General features: G+C 53.8%; 2 protein-coding genes across 5 annotated transcripts; one reads left to right on the forward strand and one right to left on the reverse strand.

Annotated features, from left to right (window-relative positions):
- Positions 1–74: 74 nt before the first annotated feature.
- SARS2 (seryl-tRNA synthetase 2, mitochondrial) lies at positions 75–15,217 on the reverse strand. 3 transcript variants are annotated; one of them, XM_063701302.1, is made up of 17 exons: positions 14,928–15,194; positions 10,665–10,760; positions 7,014–7,043; positions 6,778–6,854; positions 6,306–6,375; positions 6,171–6,225; positions 4,924–4,987; positions 4,600–4,705; positions 3,601–3,648; positions 3,257–3,365; positions 2,929–2,974; positions 2,756–2,843; positions 2,559–2,668; positions 1,054–1,147; positions 870–962; positions 673–738; positions 75–581 (listed from the first exon to the last, which is right to left on the reverse strand). In XM_063701302.1, the coding sequence occupies exons 1-17, from the start codon at positions 15,192–15,194 to the stop codon at positions 438–440; spliced, it is 1,563 nt and encodes a 520-aa protein (XP_063557372.1). In that variant the 3' UTR covers positions 75–437. The 3 variants fall into 3 exon arrangements, with proteins under 3 accessions (XP_063557372.1, XP_004060734.1, XP_055225297.1); XM_004060686.5 differs by lacking the exon at positions 6,778–6,854 and having other exon boundaries at positions 6,306–6,446; positions 14,928–15,217; XM_055369322.2 differs by lacking the exons at positions 673–738; positions 6,778–6,854 and having other exon boundaries at positions 6,306–6,446.
- Positions 15,218–15,283: 66 nt separating this feature from the next.
- MRPS12 (mitochondrial ribosomal protein S12) lies at positions 15,284–17,484 on the forward strand. 2 transcript variants are annotated; one of them, XM_004060697.5, is made up of 3 exons: positions 15,284–15,652; positions 15,757–15,824; positions 16,797–17,484. In XM_004060697.5, exons 2-3 carry the CDS (start codon positions 15,776–15,778, stop codon positions 17,162–17,164), a joined length of 417 nt encoding a protein of 138 aa, XP_004060745.1. In that variant the 5' UTR covers positions 15,284–15,652; positions 15,757–15,775; the 3' UTR covers positions 17,165–17,484. The 2 variants fall into 2 exon arrangements, with proteins under 2 accessions (XP_004060745.1, XP_004060744.1); XM_004060696.5 differs by having other exon boundaries at positions 15,284–15,456.
- Positions 17,485–18,263: the final 779 nt, after the last annotated feature.

Consider the following 18,263-nt stretch of genomic DNA (forward strand, 5'->3'; position numbering starts at 1 on the left):
TGCAGCCACAGACCCTTTGAGGACAGTGCCTCCAAGCGGCTGCTCAGCAGCTCCTAGAGAGCCAGGCATCTCCCTTGTTCACAGATCCACAGAGACCTTTGTCCTGACCATTTATTGGGGACTTTTTGCTCAGCACTGTAGGAGGAAAGAAGGAAGGAGGGATGGAAGCCTCTTCCTCTGCTTCTCCTGTCCCTAGAACCACAAAGCCCAGACGTCCTGCTTCCCACTGGGACCCTCAATGATAACAGGGTCAGTGACTGACTCTGAGGCAGCAAGGACAGAGAAGAGGTGGACCCCGTGGTCCAGGGGCCCGGGCGTGGAGCTGACAGGAAGAACACAGATGTCAGGACGGGCTCAGGAACACAAGTCCCAGGTGTCCGGGGTCTCCTGAACTCCAGGAAGCAGTGACACCCCCGAGGGCTGCTGTGGGTGGGTTCTTAGCTTACAGCAGGCTGGCCAGGCAGCCCAGGCTTCCGGGGCTGGTTGGGGCCGATGTACTGGAGAGGCACGTGGGTAGGGGCTGTGATCCGATCAGTGCCGACGTAGGGCTGGAGGGCAGGGGGCACGAGCACTGAGCCGTCCTGGGGACAGAGCAGACCTCAGGACACTGCAGATGCCCCAGCCCTCCCCGGCGCTCAGCTGCCTCTCTGGGTGGGCCCCTCAGCCCCTCACCTTTTGCTGGTTACTCTCCAGGAGCGCGATGAGAAGGCGGGGGACAGCACAGGCGGTGGCGTTCACCTGTGAGACAGCCATGCTCGGAACTAGGCGCCCACCCCAAGCTGAGCCCGGGGAGGAGCCAAGGTGGGTGGGTCTAGGGCGGCAGAGGCTGCAGGCAAGGGCACGCGGGCAGGAGGCTGTGCGGGCCTCACCGTGTGGGCAAACTGCAGCTCCCCAGCCTCGGTCTGGAACATGATGTGGAGGCGGCGGCTCTGGAAGTCTGTGCAGTTGGAAGCACTGGTGACCTGGGGTGGAGGAGCGGCAGGCTGAGCGGATCAGGGATGGGGGGCAGGCCCGTCCTCCTGCCCACCCCGTCCCCAGCAGCACAGGGCTCACCTCTCCAAAGCGGCCTCGGCCTGGCATCCAGGCCTCAATGTCAAACTTGCGGTAGGCGGGGAGGCCCAGTTCCTGGGTGGGCATATCCAGGACCCTGCGGTCAAGGACGAAGGTGTGGGGAAGGTCAGCGGGTGAGAGGAGGAGCAAGAGGAAGAAATGGAAACGATGGAAGAGAAGGCAGCCAAAAAGCAGGAAAAAGCCCAGGAGTTTGAGACCAGCCTGGGCAACATAAGGAGACCTCATCTACTCAAAACAAACAAACAAAAAAAAGGAGACGATAGTGCCAAAGGAGAGAGTTGTGAGGCCAGGGGTGGTGATGGAGAAGGTGGTACATGGAGGGGGAGGCACAAAAGAGGTTGATGGGAGGGGAAAAAGGCATGTGGCAGGGTCCACCGGCTCTTCACAGTGGCCATTCACACATTTGCACCTTCTAGGCACCCTCGGTTTTTTTCTTTTTTTTTGAGACGGAGTCTGGCTCTGTTGCCCAGGCTGGAGAGCAGTGGCGCGATCTCGGCTCACTGCAACCTCCACCTTCAGGGTTCAAGTGATTCTCCTGTCTCAGCCTCCTGAGTAGATGGGATTACAGGTGTGTGCCACCATGCCCAGCTGATTTTTATATTTTTAGTATAGATGGGGTTTCACCATGTTGGCCAGGCTGGTCTTGAACTCCTGACCTCAGGTGATCTGCCTGTCCCGGCCTCCCAAAGTGCTGGGATTATAGGTGTGAGCCACCGTGCCTGGCCTTTATTTTTTTTTTTTTAGAGACAGGGTCTCACTCTGTTGCCCCAGGCTAGAGTGCAGTGGCATGACCACAGCTCATTGTAGCCTCCACCTCCTGGGTTCAAGCAATTCTCCTGCCTCAGTCTCCCAAGTAGCTGGGACCACAGGTGTGTGCCACCATACCCGGCTAATTTTAAAAAACGTAAAGACGAGCTCTCGCTGTGTTGCCCAGGCTGGTCTTGAACTCCTGGCCTCAAGCAATCCTCCTGCCATGGCCTCCCAAAGTGCTGGAATTACAGGTGTGAGCCACCACACCCGGCTTACACTCCCAGGTTTTTACAATGGGTTACCCAGAAAATAAGTCCACATTTCTCAGCCTCTCTTGAAAGCTGCGTGTGACTGACAGGGTGAGAGGAAGTGGGGCTCGCAACCTCTGGCTCCCCCTTTTCCCACCCCCACTCTCCACTGGGAGGTGAAAAAGCATCTTGGGCTGCACAGATGAGGCAGCGGCCCAGAGAGAGGGGGAGCAGCAGGAGGAAAGGGGCCCGGGTCTCCACTCTGGCACACCGTGCACTGTTCATGCTTCTGTTACAGTCCTGTGAGGGGCGACCGGCACACGGCAGACAGACTGGGATCCTGTATATGCTCCTGTAATCCTTGTACAGGAAAATGGGGGCAACGAGGGGGCTGGAGAGGTGGTTCCAGAGCAAAGAGCAGCTAGCCAGCCCCTCGTCCCTCCCCTACCCCACCCCTGCCATCCCTGGATCCCTGGCCCCTCTCCGCACCGGAAGTGCAAGCCCAGCTCTGTCAAGATCTCCATCTGAAGGGACAGGAACTCCTCCAGCAGCTGTGAGCTCTGCTCCAGCCCAGGGCCTGTCACCCCAAACATCTCCACCTGGGACAGAGGGCACAGGAGTCAGGAGGCTCTGAGCTCTTGGGGTGGCCCCCCACCCCAGCCCCGTTTAGTCCCAGCGACACCAGCCTTGGTGAAGTGGTGTACTCGATACAGCCCCCGGGGTTCCTGTCCCGTGTTTGTCTCCGCCCGGTAGCAGGTGCTGGAGCAAACCATCCTGGCAGAAAGCAGGGAAAGTCGGGTCAAGGAGGGAAGAGTGATTGTCACAGGTAGGGTCAAGGTCTAAGGAAACCAGGTGTCACCTGACTGGCAGGTCCCTGAAGGCCACGGTGTGGTCCATGAAGTAGCCTGGGAGGAGAGACCACAGGGTGAGCCAGGGCTGCCAGTGCCCAGAGGAAGCCTTTGGAAGATTAAGAGGCACTCCCTCTGGTGGATGCAACCCCAGGTCAAGGCCCGGGGCTGGATTATCACTGTACTGCTGTACAGTAAACAACCTACACAGCCGTACATGTTGGCCCTGGGGCTGCTGAGCTGCTCTGGGCAGGTGATCCCCCCCAGCGCTCCCTGGATGCTCCCAGTTGTCCTTCCACATCCCTCCTGCTCCTCCCCACCACCCACACAGGTCCTCACCTGCAAGCCCCACCTCCGCTGTTCCAGCCAGGTTGAGATCTTTGAAGCGGGCAGGGTCGATGTTGTAAATTTGGGATGGGTTGGCATTTGGTGTCATCCCACAGCCTTCCTGGGGGAGGAGGCCAGGCCACAGGACTCAGGGGACAGGTAACCCTGGCCTCTCGTTTTACAGTCACAACCCCAGCTCCTCCCCTGAAAACATCTGGGGCTGCCCTGGCCTCCCTGGTATGGCCTGGCCCCCTCAACCCAGCCCCAGGGCGGTCTCCTCAGGTTTCCCTGCCTCGGGCACCCACGGCAGGGCCTGACACCCAGGTGGGCGAGGGAAGTGGAGAGGCCTCACTCACAAACACTGCTCCGCGGAGAAGGTCTGGCACCGTCATGGGGGTGAAGCCCTGTCCAGGGGAGAGGATGAGTGAGCAGAGCTGGGACCCCTACCAGACCCCAAGCTCAGCCCTGAAGAAGGGGTGCTGCAGAGCCCCTTCCTCCTCAGACGAAACTGAGGCAGGGGCTGGCGCAGTGGCTCACCCCTGTAATCCCAGCACTTTGGGAGGCTGAGGTGGGTGGATCACTTGAGGCCAGGAGTTTGAGACCAGCCTGGCCAACATGGCAAAACCCCCTCTCCACTAAAAAGACAAAAATTAGCCGGCATGGAGATTGTGCTACTGCACTCCAGTCTGGGTGACAGAGCGAAACTCCGTCAAAAAGAAAAAAAAAAAAAAATTAGCCAGCATGGTGGCATGTGCCTGTAATCCCAGCTACTCAGGAGGCTGAGGCAGGAGAATTACTTAAACCCGGGAGGTGGAGGTTGCAGTGAGCCAAGATTGCACCACTGTACTCCAGCCTGGGTGACAGAGCGAGACTCCGTCTCAAAAAACAAAAAAGTACAGATTTGGCCACACCCTCCCCTGCTTAAAAGCCTCCCATGGCTCCCTAGTACCCTCTGAAAATGTCTGAGTTCCTCACCGTGACCAATGCTCCATGCAACCAGTCCCTGCCATGTTTCAATGGATGCTATGATTCCCAAATGCTCCCTTTATACCGCAAACAGGCAGTGAGGTGCAATGATTACAAGCACAGGCTCTAGGCCCAGCTCCAGACTGGCTGTGAGACCTTGGGCTATAGGTACCTCCCCTCTCTGGGCCTCAAGCCCTCTCTGTAAAGTGGCGATGATGACAGCACCCACTTCATAAAGTTGTCGTAAGGACTAAATGTGTCAATGATACACATGAAGCTCTGAGAGCAGTGACTAGGGCAGAGCAGAGGTCACTCCCATCCCCGTTGGGCCCTCTGAGCTCAGCTTCGATGCCACCCCCTCCAGGCAGCCCTCCTATCTTGGCCCATACCCGGCGGAGAAGCTTGTTGAATGTGAAGTTGACCAGGCCGTGCTGCAGGAGGGCTCCAGCCCCACGCAGGTAATAGGAGCGGTGGCCAGACACGTGGGACAGGCGCCTGGGAGACAGACAGACAGGCGGGTGCACATGGGCCAGGCTGGCAGGGAATGTGGGGGCGAAAACACCCGGGGGAAGAGGCCTGGCTGCTGGGTGGGGCTGGGGCATCAAAGATTCATGGCATTTCCACATCTCACGCTGAGGCCAATGAGGCAGGAGCCAGCTGTCCGGGTGCAGGCAGCTGGGAGAGGGGCGTGGGGAGCCAGGGGAGGGGCTCACTTCTGACGGATGATGTCGAGTTTCTCGCCAATTTCCAGGTGGCCCCGAGGTTGGAAGGAGAAAACTGGATGTGGGTGAAAAGCACCGGTGTAAGGCAGCGGGGAGAGAGGGATGGGGCCCAGATAGAAGCTTCCAGAGACAGCAGAGAGGAGGGACGGTGAGAGAAAATAAAGGAGGGGCAGGAGGAGAGAAGGGAGAAGAAGACACGGAAAGGGAGGGAAAGGGAAGAAAAGACAGACAGGAAGGGAGAGAGAGAAAAGCAGAGACAGGGAGAGGAAATGAGAGGAGGCAGAGAGGGAAATAAGAGGGCGCGGGGTGGGGAAGGCAGAGTTAGAAACAGAGGAGAGAGGCCAGAGGAGAAGGAAACACCACGAGGAAGGGAGGAGGAGAATCAGAGAGAAGGAGGCACAGAGTCGGGGAGAAAAAGCCCCGGAGACAGGGACCAAAGCAGGGGGGTCAGAGAGAGAGACAGAGACACACACACACTCACACACATACATACACACACAGAGATACACACAGAGGTACGAAGACACACACACACACATACAGACACACAGAGACAGACACATACACAGACACACAGAGGCAGACACACAGATACACACAGATACAGACACACAAAGACAGACACGCACACACAGATACACACAAAGACACAGATACACAGACACAGATACAGACATACACACAGAGATACACGGAGATATGCAGATACACACACAGACACACAGAGACAGACACACACAGACACAGAGAAAGACACACAGATACATACACACAGATGCATAGACACACACAGACACACACACACAAACAGATATACACACACAGAGATACAGACACACACATACACACACACAGACACACATACAGACACACACAAACACAGACACACACACACACAGATACAGACACACACATAGATACAGACACACAGATACACAGATACAGACACACATGACACACACACATCACACAACACGACACACACTCACACACATACGATACAATCACACAACACAGGGTGAGACTGCCCAATGGTGAAGGGGGAGAGAATGAAAACCCAAGGACCGCCTCTCAGAGACAGCTCGAGCTCGGCCAAGGCAGGAAGCTGGAGCCACCTCCTGTACCACCAGTTCTCCAGGCTCCAGACATGTTCCCAGACCCCAGGGGCCCCCACCCCGAGACCCCAGAACCCTCACACCACAGGGCTTGTCAGCTCCCAGGCCTGGGGTGTGGCCCACCTGGCTTGTCTCCGACCACATGGAGCACTCGAGCCTGGCTCTCATCCCCGACGGGCTGCAGGGTGATAGCAGGAGTCACGGAAAGGTGGCACTAGGTGGGCCCCTGGCCCCCCTGCCACCCAGCACGGTGCTCACCACGTCTGGGTGGGTCTGGTTGGGCAGCTTCAGCGCCTGCAGGTAGAACTGCTCCTCAAGCTGGGCCTCCCTGGGGTACAGGTGAACAAGCTCCTTCCGGATCTCCCGGCCACGTGCCCGCAGACCCTGGTACTTGGGGTCCTGGGGGCAGCACAGATGGGCTCAGCCCGGGAGAGGGTCAGGACTCCCTCATCCAGTGTGACCTTGATCTGACCGGCAGAGCCCGTGGTGGACATTCATGCCTCTTCTCCAGGCCCAGGATCCTGAATGTCTTTGCAGAACTTCCCTTACCACTACATGGCAGGTTTGTGGGGAAAAGAATCAGGCCTGGCCAACTAGAACGTTCTATTGCCTTGGCCACAATGACTGGCTCAGAGACAGGCACCTGATGTCAGCTGAACTCATGAGAATCAGCCCCAGGACTTTAACTGGAACTATCAGGAAAGCGTGCTTGACTTTGCCTCCTACTTACACAAGGAGAGAAAGCTGGCCTGGGAATGGGAGGAACGTAGGACCAAATATGGAGCCAGCACCTGGATCCAGCCACACCTGAAGCCAGTTTTAGTTTCATGCATCAATAGAGCCGATTTTTTTTTTCCCCTTAAACCTGTTTGAGTTGTTTTCTGTTACAATAGTAGAATCGTGACTGGCAGGGTATCCTCCCTGCCCACCCCCAACCCTGGATAGGACATCAGCTCTTCACAGTACCTGCTGCACTTCACCACTGTCCTGGTTTGCCTGGTAGAAAAGAGACAGGGTGGGTGATTAGGTTGATAAAGTCGAGGGTGGGGAAGAGAAAAAATGGTGAAAGGTCAAACAAGGCCAGAGGATCTTAGTCTCCTGCTCTGTCAGTGCCTAGCTGGGTCCCTCTGCAACTCTGTGTTTCCGTTTCTCTATTGCTAACGCTACAAGGAGGCAAGATAATTAACAGTAATCACAGCCGCAGCTCCGTGTAGGAAGTGCTGCCTCCATGCCGGGCTCTATGTACAGGGCTCTCCCATGCCATGATTTCTTCAAAATCCACTTTAGGAGGTAGGCATTCGTGTAAACCCTGTGATATGGTTTGGCTGTGTCTCCACCCAAATAATATCTCAAACTGTAATTCCACCTGTTGAGGAAGGGACCTGGTGGGAGGTGATCGGGTCCTGGGGGCGGTTTCCCCCATGCTGTTCTCCTGATAGTGAGTTCTCACGAGATCTGATGGTTTAAAAGCGTTTGGCAGTTACCCCCTCTGGCTGTCTCCAGCCGCCATGTGGAAGGGAAAGTGCCTTGCTTCCCCTTCCCCATGATTGTAAGTTTCCTGAGGCCTCCCAGCCATGTGGAACTGTGAGTCAATTAAACCTCTTTTCTTTATAAATTACCCAGTCTCAGGTATTCTTTTTTTTTTTTTTTTGAGACGGAGTCTTGCTCTGTCGCCCAGGCTGGAGTGCAGTGGCGTGATCTCGGCTCACTGCAAGCTCCACCTCCTGGGTTCACGCCATTCTCCTGCCTCAGCCTCCTGAGTAGCTGGGACTACAGGTGCCCGCCACCACGATCGGCTAATTTTTTTTTGTGTTTTTCGTAGAGACAAGGTTTCACCATGTTAGCCAGGATGGTCTCGATCTCCTGACTTCGTGATCCACCTGCCTTGGTCTCCCAAAGTGCTGGGATTACAGGCGTCAGCCACCATGCCCAGCCTGATCTCAGGTTTTCTTTATAGCAGTGTGAAAATGGGGCCAGGCGTGGTTGTTCACAACTGTAATCTCAGCACTTTGGGAGGCTGAGGTGGGCAGATCACCTGAGGCCAGCAGTTGGAGACCGGCCTGGCCAACATGGAGAAACCTCATCTCTAAAACCTTGTACTAAAAATACAAAAATCAGGCCGGGCTTGGTGGCTTACACCTGTAATCCCAGCACTTTGGGAGGCTGAGGCGGGTGGATCATGAGGTCAGGAGATCGAGACCATCCTGGCTAACATGGTCTCTACTAAAAATACAAAAAAAAAAATTAGCTGGGCGCGGTGGCAGGCGCCTGTAGTCCCAGCTACTCGGGAGGCTGAGGCAGGAGAATGGCATGAACCCGGGAGGCGAAGCTTGCAGTGAGCCGAGATAGCGCCACTGCAGTCCGGCCTAGGTGGAAGAGTGAGACTCAGTCTCAAAAAGAAAATTAGCTGGGTGCGGTGGCACATGCCTGTAATCCCAGCGACTCAGGAGGCTGAGGCACGAGAATCCCTTGAACCTGGGAGGTGGAGGTTGCAGTGAGCCGAGATCGTGCCACTGTACTCCGGTCTGGGTGACACAGTGAGACTCTGTCTCAAAAAAAAAAAAGAAGAAAATGGACTAATATACCCTGTCTGTAGATTCGAAAATGGAAGCTCGGAGAGGTAAAGTCTATCAGTGTGCATTTGAGGGCCTGCAACCAAGGCCCCTTGACATTCTGAACCTTCCATGATCCTAAGCAGCTGAGGGAATCGAACAGCCTGGGTCTGAATGTTGGGCACCTACATGCTGTGAGCCCTTGGGCAAATCTCTGCCCCCTCTGAGCCTCAGTATCCCCATCTGTGAAGTGGGATGATAACAGGACCTCCCTGGGCAGGGCTGTTGTGCAGCTTCCCTGAGATGAGTTAGCACTCAAAGAACATTAAATGATCCATTGTGTTGCTTTCATTGGTTGTCCATGATGTAGACAGCCCGAGGCTGGTCACTCAGTAGGTGCCGGGAGATGTGATTCTTGGTGGCAGAGGCCTCCAAACACAGTGGTAAAAACCAACTGCCTAGGTGCGAACCTTGCCTCTCCCACTTCCTGGCTGTGAGACTTACGTACTTTTTCTGGTTGTTTTTTCTCGGAGACAGGGTCTCACTCTGTCGCCCAGGCTGCGATGGTGCGATCATAGCTAACTGCAGCCTCAAACTCTCGGACTCAAGCGATCTTCCTGCCTCAGCCCCAGAGTAGCTGGGACTACAAGTGCATACCCCCATACCCGGCCATTTAGGCCCGTTTTAATCTCTTAGGGCCTCACTTTTTCCCAGCTGTAAAATTGGGTTTGTATTGTTCCTGTGTGACAAATGGCTGTGAGGATTAAGAGTATGGAAAGCACCTGGTATGGTGTGTAGCGATTTCTACATAAAGGTCTGCTGTTGTTTTTATGATTGTTTTTAAGCCGTCTGTGGCAGACACTGTTGGTTGTATAACCCAAGATCCCTCCTTCCAGGCCAGGCGCAGTGGCTCACACCTGTAAGCCCAGCACTTTGGGAGGCCAAGGCGGGTGGATCACTTGAGGTCATGAGTTTGAGACCAGCCTGGCCAACATGGTGAAACCCTCTCTCTACTAAAAATACAAAATTAGCCAGGCGTGGTGGCGCATGTCTGTAATCCCAGCTACTGGGGAGGCTGAGGCAGAAGAATCACTTGAACCCAGGGGGCGGAGGGTGCAGTGAGTCCAGATCAAGCCACTGCACTCCAGCCTGGGTAACAGAGTGAGACTCAGTCTCAAAAAAATAAAAACAAAATAAAGATCCCTTCTTCCTCCTTCCCCACAGAACTCTGACTCAGTTCACCCTTCCCTGGTAGCCTGTAGTTCAGGGGAAGTGGGCCCAGGTGGAGGATGGCCTCTGATCAGCCTATGCCGGCTGCCGGAACTCCATTCCTCCGGCTGACAACTGGAGTGTGGTGGGGGTCTGGGCCCAGGGGACACGAGGGGACTTTGCTGGATGCTTCAGGAAAGGTGTACTTGCTCCTGAAAAAGGAACTCAAGCCAGAGAAGTCTCTGTCTCCTTCCCCTGGCACAGTCATGTGAGGAGATGCTGGACTACAGCAGCCATCTGGAAACCCTGATGGGAAACTGAGGAAAGATCAGTGCAGTGAAGTTGCCGGTGCAGAGAGAAGGAAAGGACCTGGGCTGGGGATGCTGGAAAAACCGCTAATTAATCAGCCCTAGGGATGCCAGGGTCCTGCACAGCTCGCTATGTGAGGTAATGCATGCCCACGTTGTTCACGCTTGCTTATTTATTTATTTAGGGAGTCTCGCTCTGTCGCCCAGGCTGGAGTGCAGTGGCGCCATCTCAGCTCACTGCAACTTCCGCCTCCTAGGTTCAAGCGATTCTCCTGCCTCAGCCTCCCAAGTACCTGGGATTACAGGTGTCCGCCGCCATGCCGCCTAACTTTTGTATTTTTAGTAGAGATGGGGTTTCACCATGTTGCCCAGGCTGGTCTCAAACTCCTGACCTCAGTTGATCCACCAACCTAGGCCTCCTGAGTAGCTGGGATTATAGGCGTGAGCCACTGTGCCAGCCTGTTCAAGTTCTTTAAATTGTTTCCTGCTACCTGTGTCTAGAGACACCCTCGTGGCCACTCCCCACCTACTCAGGGTGCCATGCTCACCAGCAGGGCCTGCACTGCCTCAGTCACAGCTGCCTTCTCTTCCTCCAGGCTCCGGATCTGCTCCTGCAGCTGCCTCAGCTCCTGCCATGTCGAGATCTGGGGTGGATATAAGAGAAAAGGAGATGAAGCAGCCATCACCTCTACCCTTCTCTCTGGAGCCCACTGGCCACCTGGACCTGCGGCACAGTGAGGCAGAGATCCCTACCTAGCCCTCAGTGGCCATCCTCCCCTCCTCCCCTTCAGTACTGGAATGCCCTGAGGTTCAGCTGGCCACACAGATGCCCAGAATTCAGACACACTGGCCGAGCATAGTGGCTCATAACTATAATCCCAGCACTTTGGGAGGCCAAGGTGGGTGGATCACTTGAGATCAGGAGTTCAAAACCAGCCTGGTCAATGTGGTGAAACCCCATCTCTACTAAAAATACAAAAATCGCCCGGGTGTGATGGCAGGCACCTGTAATCCCAGCTACTCAGGAGGCTGAGGCACGAGAATCGCTTGAAACCAGGAAGCGGAGGTTGCACTGAGCTGAGATCGTGTCAGTGCACACTCCAGCCTGGGCAACAAGAGTGAAACTGTCTCAAACAAAAAAAATCTCTAAACTAGCACTTTAAAAAATCATGGCTGGGTGTGGCACTTTGGGAGGCGTAGGTGGGAGGACTGCTTGAGTGAGCCCAGGAGTTCCAGACCAGCCTGGGCAACATAGGGAGACCTGCCTCTAAGAAATTTTTTTTTTTTTTCTGAGACAGAGTCTCACTCTATCACCCAGGCTGGAGTGTAGTGGCGCGATCTTGGCTCACTACAACCTCTGCCTCCCAGGTTCAGGTGATTCTCCTGCCTTAGCTTCCTGAGTAGCTGGGACCACAGGTATGCGCCACTGCACCTGGCTAAGTTTTGTATTTTTTAATAGAGGCAGGGTTTCACCATGTTGGCCAGGCTGGTCTGGAATTCCCGGCCTCACGCAATCTGCCTGCCTTGGCCTCCCAAAGTGCTGGGATTGCAGGTGTGAGCCACAGCACCCGGTCTCTACAAAAAAACTTTAAAAAAATTAGCTGGGTGACAGATTGACACCTTGTCTCAAAAACAAAAAAAATTGTTAAAATGTACATAATATGGGAGGCTGAGGCAGGTGGATCATTTGAGCCCAGGAGTTCGAGACCAGCGGGGGCAACATGGAGAAACCCTGTCTCTACAAAAATTAGCTGGGCATGGTGGCACATGCTTGTAATCCCAGCTACTTGGGAGGCTGAGGTGGGAGGATTGCTTGTGCTTGAGCCTGGAAGTCTCACGGAGCCTGAGAGGCTGCCATGAGCCAAGATCATGCCACTGCACTCCAGCGTGGGTGACAGAGTGAGACCTTGTCTCCAAAAAAAAAAAAAATTTATTATTTTTTTGAGGAACTGCCATATGGTTTTCCATGGCAGCCGTACCACTTTATACACATTCCCAACAGCAATGCACAACAATTCTGACGTTTCCACAACACAATTCTTGCCAACACTTGTCCTTTTCTGTTTTGTTTTTAATAATAGCTACTTGAGGCCGGGTGTGGTGGCTCACACCTGTAATCCCAGCACTTTGGGAGGCCGAGGCAGGTGGATCACAAAGTCAGGAGTTCGAGACCAGCCTGGCCAAGATGGTGAAACCCTGTCTCTACTAAAAATACAAAAATTAATTGGGGGTGGAGGCGGGCGCCTGTAATCCCAGCTACTCGGGAGGCCAAGGCAGAAGAATTGCTTGAACCCGGGAGGTAGAGATTGCAGTGAGCCAAGACTGCACCACTGCACTCTAGCCTGGGCGACAGAGCAAGACTCCGTCTCAAACAAACAAACAAACAAACAAACAAACAAACAGCTGCTCAAATGCACGTCTAAACTACTACTTTGAAAATGAAGAGAATAGCCAGGCGCAGTGGCTCATGCCTGTAATCCCAGCACTTTGGGAGGCCGTGGCGAGTGGATCATTTGAAGTTAGGAGTTCGAGACCAGCCTGGCCAACATGGCGAAACCCGTCTCTACTAAAAATACAAAAATTAGTTGGGTGTGATGGTGCACAACTATAACCCTAGCTACTTGGGAGACTGAGGCACGACAATCACTTGAATCAAGGAGGCGGAGGTTGCAGTGACCGGAGATTGCACAACTGCACTCAGGCCTGGGCGACAGAGGAAGACTCAGTCTTAAAAAACAAACAAACGAACAAACAACAAAAACACATCCCTGGCCCCCCCCCCCCCAAAAACAACTAGCACTTCACAAATGAAAGAGAATATAATTAAAGAACAAGAATGCATCACACGTGGTAAGAGCAATAATTGTTAATGAAACTGGTTTCAATTTTGGGTGTGTGTACTGGGTCAGGATGTGAAATGTATTTCTTACTCTTGGCCACAAAGTTTGAAAAAGCCTGCAAAAGGATGTGACGCTCTAAATTATCTACATGGCGATCAAATGGAATTTTCCATCCTACCTCCAGGCTTTTGTATATTCTGGTCCCCTACTTGGGATACTCTTCTTCCCTCTTCCCTGGTGATTTCTCAATCCACAGATCTTTGTTTAATGCCACCTCCTCTGAGAAGTCCTCCCAGGCTGTCCTCCACTTTGCCTTCACAGCATTTACCACAGATTATAATGAGTATATCTGTCTCTATGAATTTGATTACTCTAGGTAGTCAAATTTACCAGAAATTGTAATTAGTATATATGTATAGTTGTATATGTTAAATGTCTTTTAGTGGGGCATGGTGGCTCACATCTGTACTCCTAGCACTTTGGGAGGCCAAGGCGGGTGGATCACTTGAGGTCAAGAGTTCGAGACCAGCCTGGCCAACACGGTGAAACCCCGTCTCTACTAAAAATACAAAAATTATGCAGATGTGGTGGCACGTGCCTGTAATCCCAGCTACTCGGGAGGCTGAGGTGGGAGAATCACTTCAACCTGGGAGGCAGAAGTCGCAGCGCACTCCAGTCTGGGAGACAAGAGCAAAACTCCATCTCAAAAAAAAAAATGTCTTTTACTAGACTGTGAACTCAGATCATGAGAGGGCACAGCAGGGTACTTAAGATTGTGGAGTCTTGGTGTGGTGGCTCATGCCTGTAATCTCAGCATTTTGGGAGGCCAGGGTGGGAGGATCACTTGGGCGCAGGAGTTCAAGACCAGCCTGGGCAACATAGTATGTCCCTGTCTCAACAAAAAATACAAAAGTTTAGCCGGGCGTGGTGGTGTCTGCCTGTAGTCCCAGCTACAGGGGAGGCTGAGTGGGAGGATTATTTGAGCTCAGGAATTCAAGGTTCCAGTGAGCTATAATTGTACCACTGTACTCCATCCTGGGCGACAGAACAACACCCTATCTCAAAAAAGAAAAAAAAAAAAAAGTGGATTCTAGGCCAGAAAGCACAGGTTAAAATTCCCACTCTGCCACTTCCCAGTTGCATGACCTAGCGCAAGTGAATTAGCTTCTCGAAGCCTTAGTTTCCCCTCTGATAAAATGGGAGAAATAATGGCACCTACTTCATAGAGTTGTTGTGAAAATTAAACGAGGTTAAAGTGAATAAAGCACTTCAAACAGGCTGGGAGGGGAGTCCAAGAGAGGAATGGGAAGACATGGGGACCCCACTATCGTTAGCACCTCAACACAGAGATATTGTGAACCCGGTCCTAATTCCCTTTTATAAGTGCTAGCAATTTTATTATTATTCACCGCATATTTGCAACATCTAGAACACCGGAATATAGCAGTTGCACCTTAAGTATCAGTTTAATAGAACCATTCATTAATGGATTCATTCATTCATTCATTAACTCTATTTAACTGCCTGCTATGTGTGGCGGAGGTGCACAACTCTCCCTACCTCTCTCTCCAAACGCAAGAGCTCCACCACACCCCAGCCCTGACCCCGTCCGATTCACACTTGGCTCCCCATTTTCCTTTGTGGTCTTAGGGAAAGGCTGGCATGAGGTTGCAGCACGGAGGGCAATGTCACATAGCAAGTTCCTAGAGGACAGGAGGTACCCAGCGAGCAGTATGAAACAAGCGCATAATAGGTGTCTAGGACACAGTAGGCATTCTTGGCACATAGTAGGGCCTCAGCACTCACTGGACAACTGGCACATAAGTGGGTGCCATGCACAAGACGTTGGCTAACTTGGGAAAGAACTAAAATTCCTACTATAGGTTCGCCCCCTGCCGGAGGGCATCTTGCAAACCCAATTCTTCCGTAAAGCAAACGCCTGCGCCCCCCGGCCAGCGCAGGCGCACTCACGATCGCGGGCAGGTCCGCCGAGCGCAGCTCCCCCTTGCGGAGCTCCAGGGCGTGTGCGGCCTCTTCTGGGCATGCGCAGAACCGCTCTATGTCCAGCTGAGGGAGTGCGCTGTAGCCCTCGCGCGCATACTCGTACAGGAGGTTCCGGTTTCGTTTCTCTGTAGCGAAGCTTCTCCTTGGACTATCGTTGGAGATGCAGCCTCCCCGGGGCCAGAGCCCCCGACGAGTCAGCAAAGGCCAGAAGCGCCGCGCCATGGACGCAGCCATCTTGGACCGGGGACAAGGCGGCACTTCGTCCCGCCCACTCCGCGTTTAGACCAATTGTAAAGCAGCGAACCTGACCGTGACGAGCCAATCAGATCCTGAGGAAAGTTGACCGCGATAGAGTCCTTCGTCGCCCAATCGTCGTCTGTGTCCCGCCTCTTCAGTGACGCGAGGCAGAACCAGCCAATCCCTGCACGGATAGCGCCCGGAAGAGGCTAGAAGCTGGATTCAGCGTGTCCGCGACCTCACCTTTAGGTCCTGTGAGGTCGGTGGAATCCTGGGGTCCTCCAAATCTACCAGGCCATCTCCCCAGTTTCCCAGTTCTTCCTGTGTGCGGGCGAGAGTGGCTGGGCCCTCGGGAACCCACTCAGAGCGAGGCTAAATTTACGGAGGGACTTTCTGTTAGCAGCAGGAGGGACTTTCTGTTAGCAGCATGAGGGCCTGCGGTTAGACCTATAGAGGTATTTCCTTTGATTTAAGCCAGAAAGTCCTGAGAGCGGATCGGGGAGCATTTGCGGATCGGCCACTTTTCCCTCCTTTCTGAGTCTCTTATCCCCTACCACAGGGACGGCCCAGGCGGCAGGATGTCCTGGTCTGGCCTTCTCCGTGGCCTCAACACGTCCCTAACTTGTGGTAAGTGGGGGACTTGGGCTTCAGGGACGAGGCTAGAGGGGGAGGGTTATTCGCTCTTGGACTCGTGTGCCTCCGAGGGAAACGGGGGTGGAAAAACACGGTGGGGTTTTGGCAGAGCTGGGGCTGCTAGAGCAAGAGGTGGGAAGCAGCTGCATGGAGGGCTACTGCGTGTCAAGCGGCGTTTGGGTCAGTTTTATTATTTATTTATTTAAGATCTCCCTCTGTCGCCCAGGCTGAAGTGCAGCTGTGTGATCACAGCTCACTGCAGTCTCGACCTCCTGGGCTCAAGTGATCCTCCCGCCTCAGCCTCCCAAGTAGCTGGGACCACAGGCCTGCAGAACCACAACCAGCTAACTTTTTGATTCTTTGTAGAGAGGGAGGTCTCCCTGTGTCGCCCAGTCTGGCCTTAACTCCTGAGCTCAAGTGACCCTCCACAGCCTCCAAAAGTGCTAGGATTACATGCATGAGCCACTGAGCCTACTATTATTTTAAACAGCATTAAAAATAATGCTTCCTGGCCAGGCGTGGTGGCTCACGTCTGTAATCCCAGCACTTTGAGAGGCCGAGGTCAGGAGTTCGAGACCAGCCTGACCAACATGGTGAAACCCCGTCTCTACTTAAAAATATGAAGATTAGCCGAGCGTGGTGGTGGGTGCCTGTAGTCCCAGCTGCTCAGGAGGCTGAGACAGGAGAATTGCTTGAACCCAGGAGGCAGAGGTTGCAGTGGGCCGAGATTGAGCAACTACACTCCAGCCTGGGCGACAGAGTGAGACTTTGTCTCAAAAAAAAAGAAAAAAAAAAAGGTAATGCTTCCTTGAAGAATAAAGAGTTACTTTTGTCTGTAAATAACATTAGACGTGAACAAATGCATCCTTGTAAAGTGCTTTAAACAATGCCTAAAACACCAAAATTGACTTGCTACTACACTAAGATCTGTTCTCTGGGATAATAACCCCTCTCGGCCCTCTCCAGGCCCAGCTCTGGTTCCCCGGCTCTGGGCCACCTGCTCCATGGCTACCCTGAACCAGATGCACCGCCTGGGGCCCCCCAAGCGGCCGCCTCGGAAGCTGGGCCCCACGGAAGGCCGGCCGCAGCTGAAGGGTGTGGTCCTGTGCACGTTCACCCGCAAGCCAAAGAAGCCCAACTCGGCCAATCGCAAGTGCTGTCGAGTGCGGCTCAGCACTGGCCGCGAGGCGGTCTGCTTCATCCCCGGGGAGGGCCACACCCTGCAGGAGCACCAGATTGTCCTTGTGGAGGGCGGCCGCACCCAGGACCTGCCAGGCGTCAAGCTCACCGTTGTGCGTGGCAAGTACGACTGTGGCCACGTGCAGAAGAAGTGACGGCTGGGGGCACAGTGGGCTGGGCGCCCCTGCAGAACATGAACCTTCCGTTCCTGGCTGCCGCAGGGTCCTCCGATGCTGGCCTTTGCGCCTCTAGAGGCAGCCACTCATGGATTCAAGTCCTGGCTCCGCCTCTTCCATCATTACCACTATTAAGCCATAGGAGTCCTGGGGGTGCAAAGGGTGCCCCTCTGTCAACACCCTTGGCTCCTGTGTTTAGAGGGGTGGCCTGAAGGACCTTTTCTGCTGGGACAAGACACTGTACTGCCCTCTGCTGGGAACGGGTTTTAATAAACAGACCCTGGCGCTTGTGATGTGAATCCCCTTGTGGAGTATTTGCCCTCTGTGTGGCTGTGGCAGTGGACATCTCTGAGCTTCAGTTTCCTCTTCCAGAAAATAGCTCCATTGGTGGTATCTCCTTTGTTTGGTTTGGTGAAGATTAAATTCGATGCTGTATGTGCATAACACGCACGGAGGGCTCCTTTTTTTTTTTTTTTTTTTTAAGACAAAGTCTCGCTCCGTTGCCCAGGCTGGAGTGCAGTGGCGTGATCTCAGCTCACTGCAACCTCTGCACCCCGGGTTCATGTGATTCTCCTGCCTCAGCCTCCCGAGTAGCTGGGATTATAGGCACACACCACCAGGCCTGGCTAATTTTTGTATTTTTAGTAGAGACAGGGTTTCACCATGTTGGCCAGGCTGGTCTCAAACTCCTGAGCTCGGGTGATCTGCCCACCTTGGCCTCCCAAAGTGCTGGGATTACAGGCGTGAGCCACCACGCCCGGCTGAGGGCTACTGTATTTTAAGCTTAGGAGTCAGGTAGGTGGCACAGATGCCCAGGTCTCCTTCCTGCAGGCCATGGGTTCTGGGCACATAAACTCTGCCCTCAAGCATGGACATCTGGAAAATGGCAGTAATTGTAATGTTGATGTGGAAGGGGTGTGGAAAGGATTCAATGGGGTGTGCTGCTCCACACATGGGAGCTGTTCTTTTATTTTATGTGTGTGTGTGTGTGTGTGTGTGTTTGTGTAGAGAGAGAGAGAGTCTCTCTGTGTTGTCCAGGCTGGAGTGCAGTTCTATGATCAAAGCTTACTTCAGCCTT

Source organism: Gorilla gorilla, chromosome 20 (genome assembly GCF_029281585.2).
Source record: "Gorilla gorilla gorilla isolate KB3781 chromosome 20, NHGRI_mGorGor1-v2.1_pri, whole genome shotgun sequence".
NCBI lineage: Eukaryota > Metazoa > Chordata > Mammalia > Primates > Hominidae > Gorilla > Gorilla gorilla.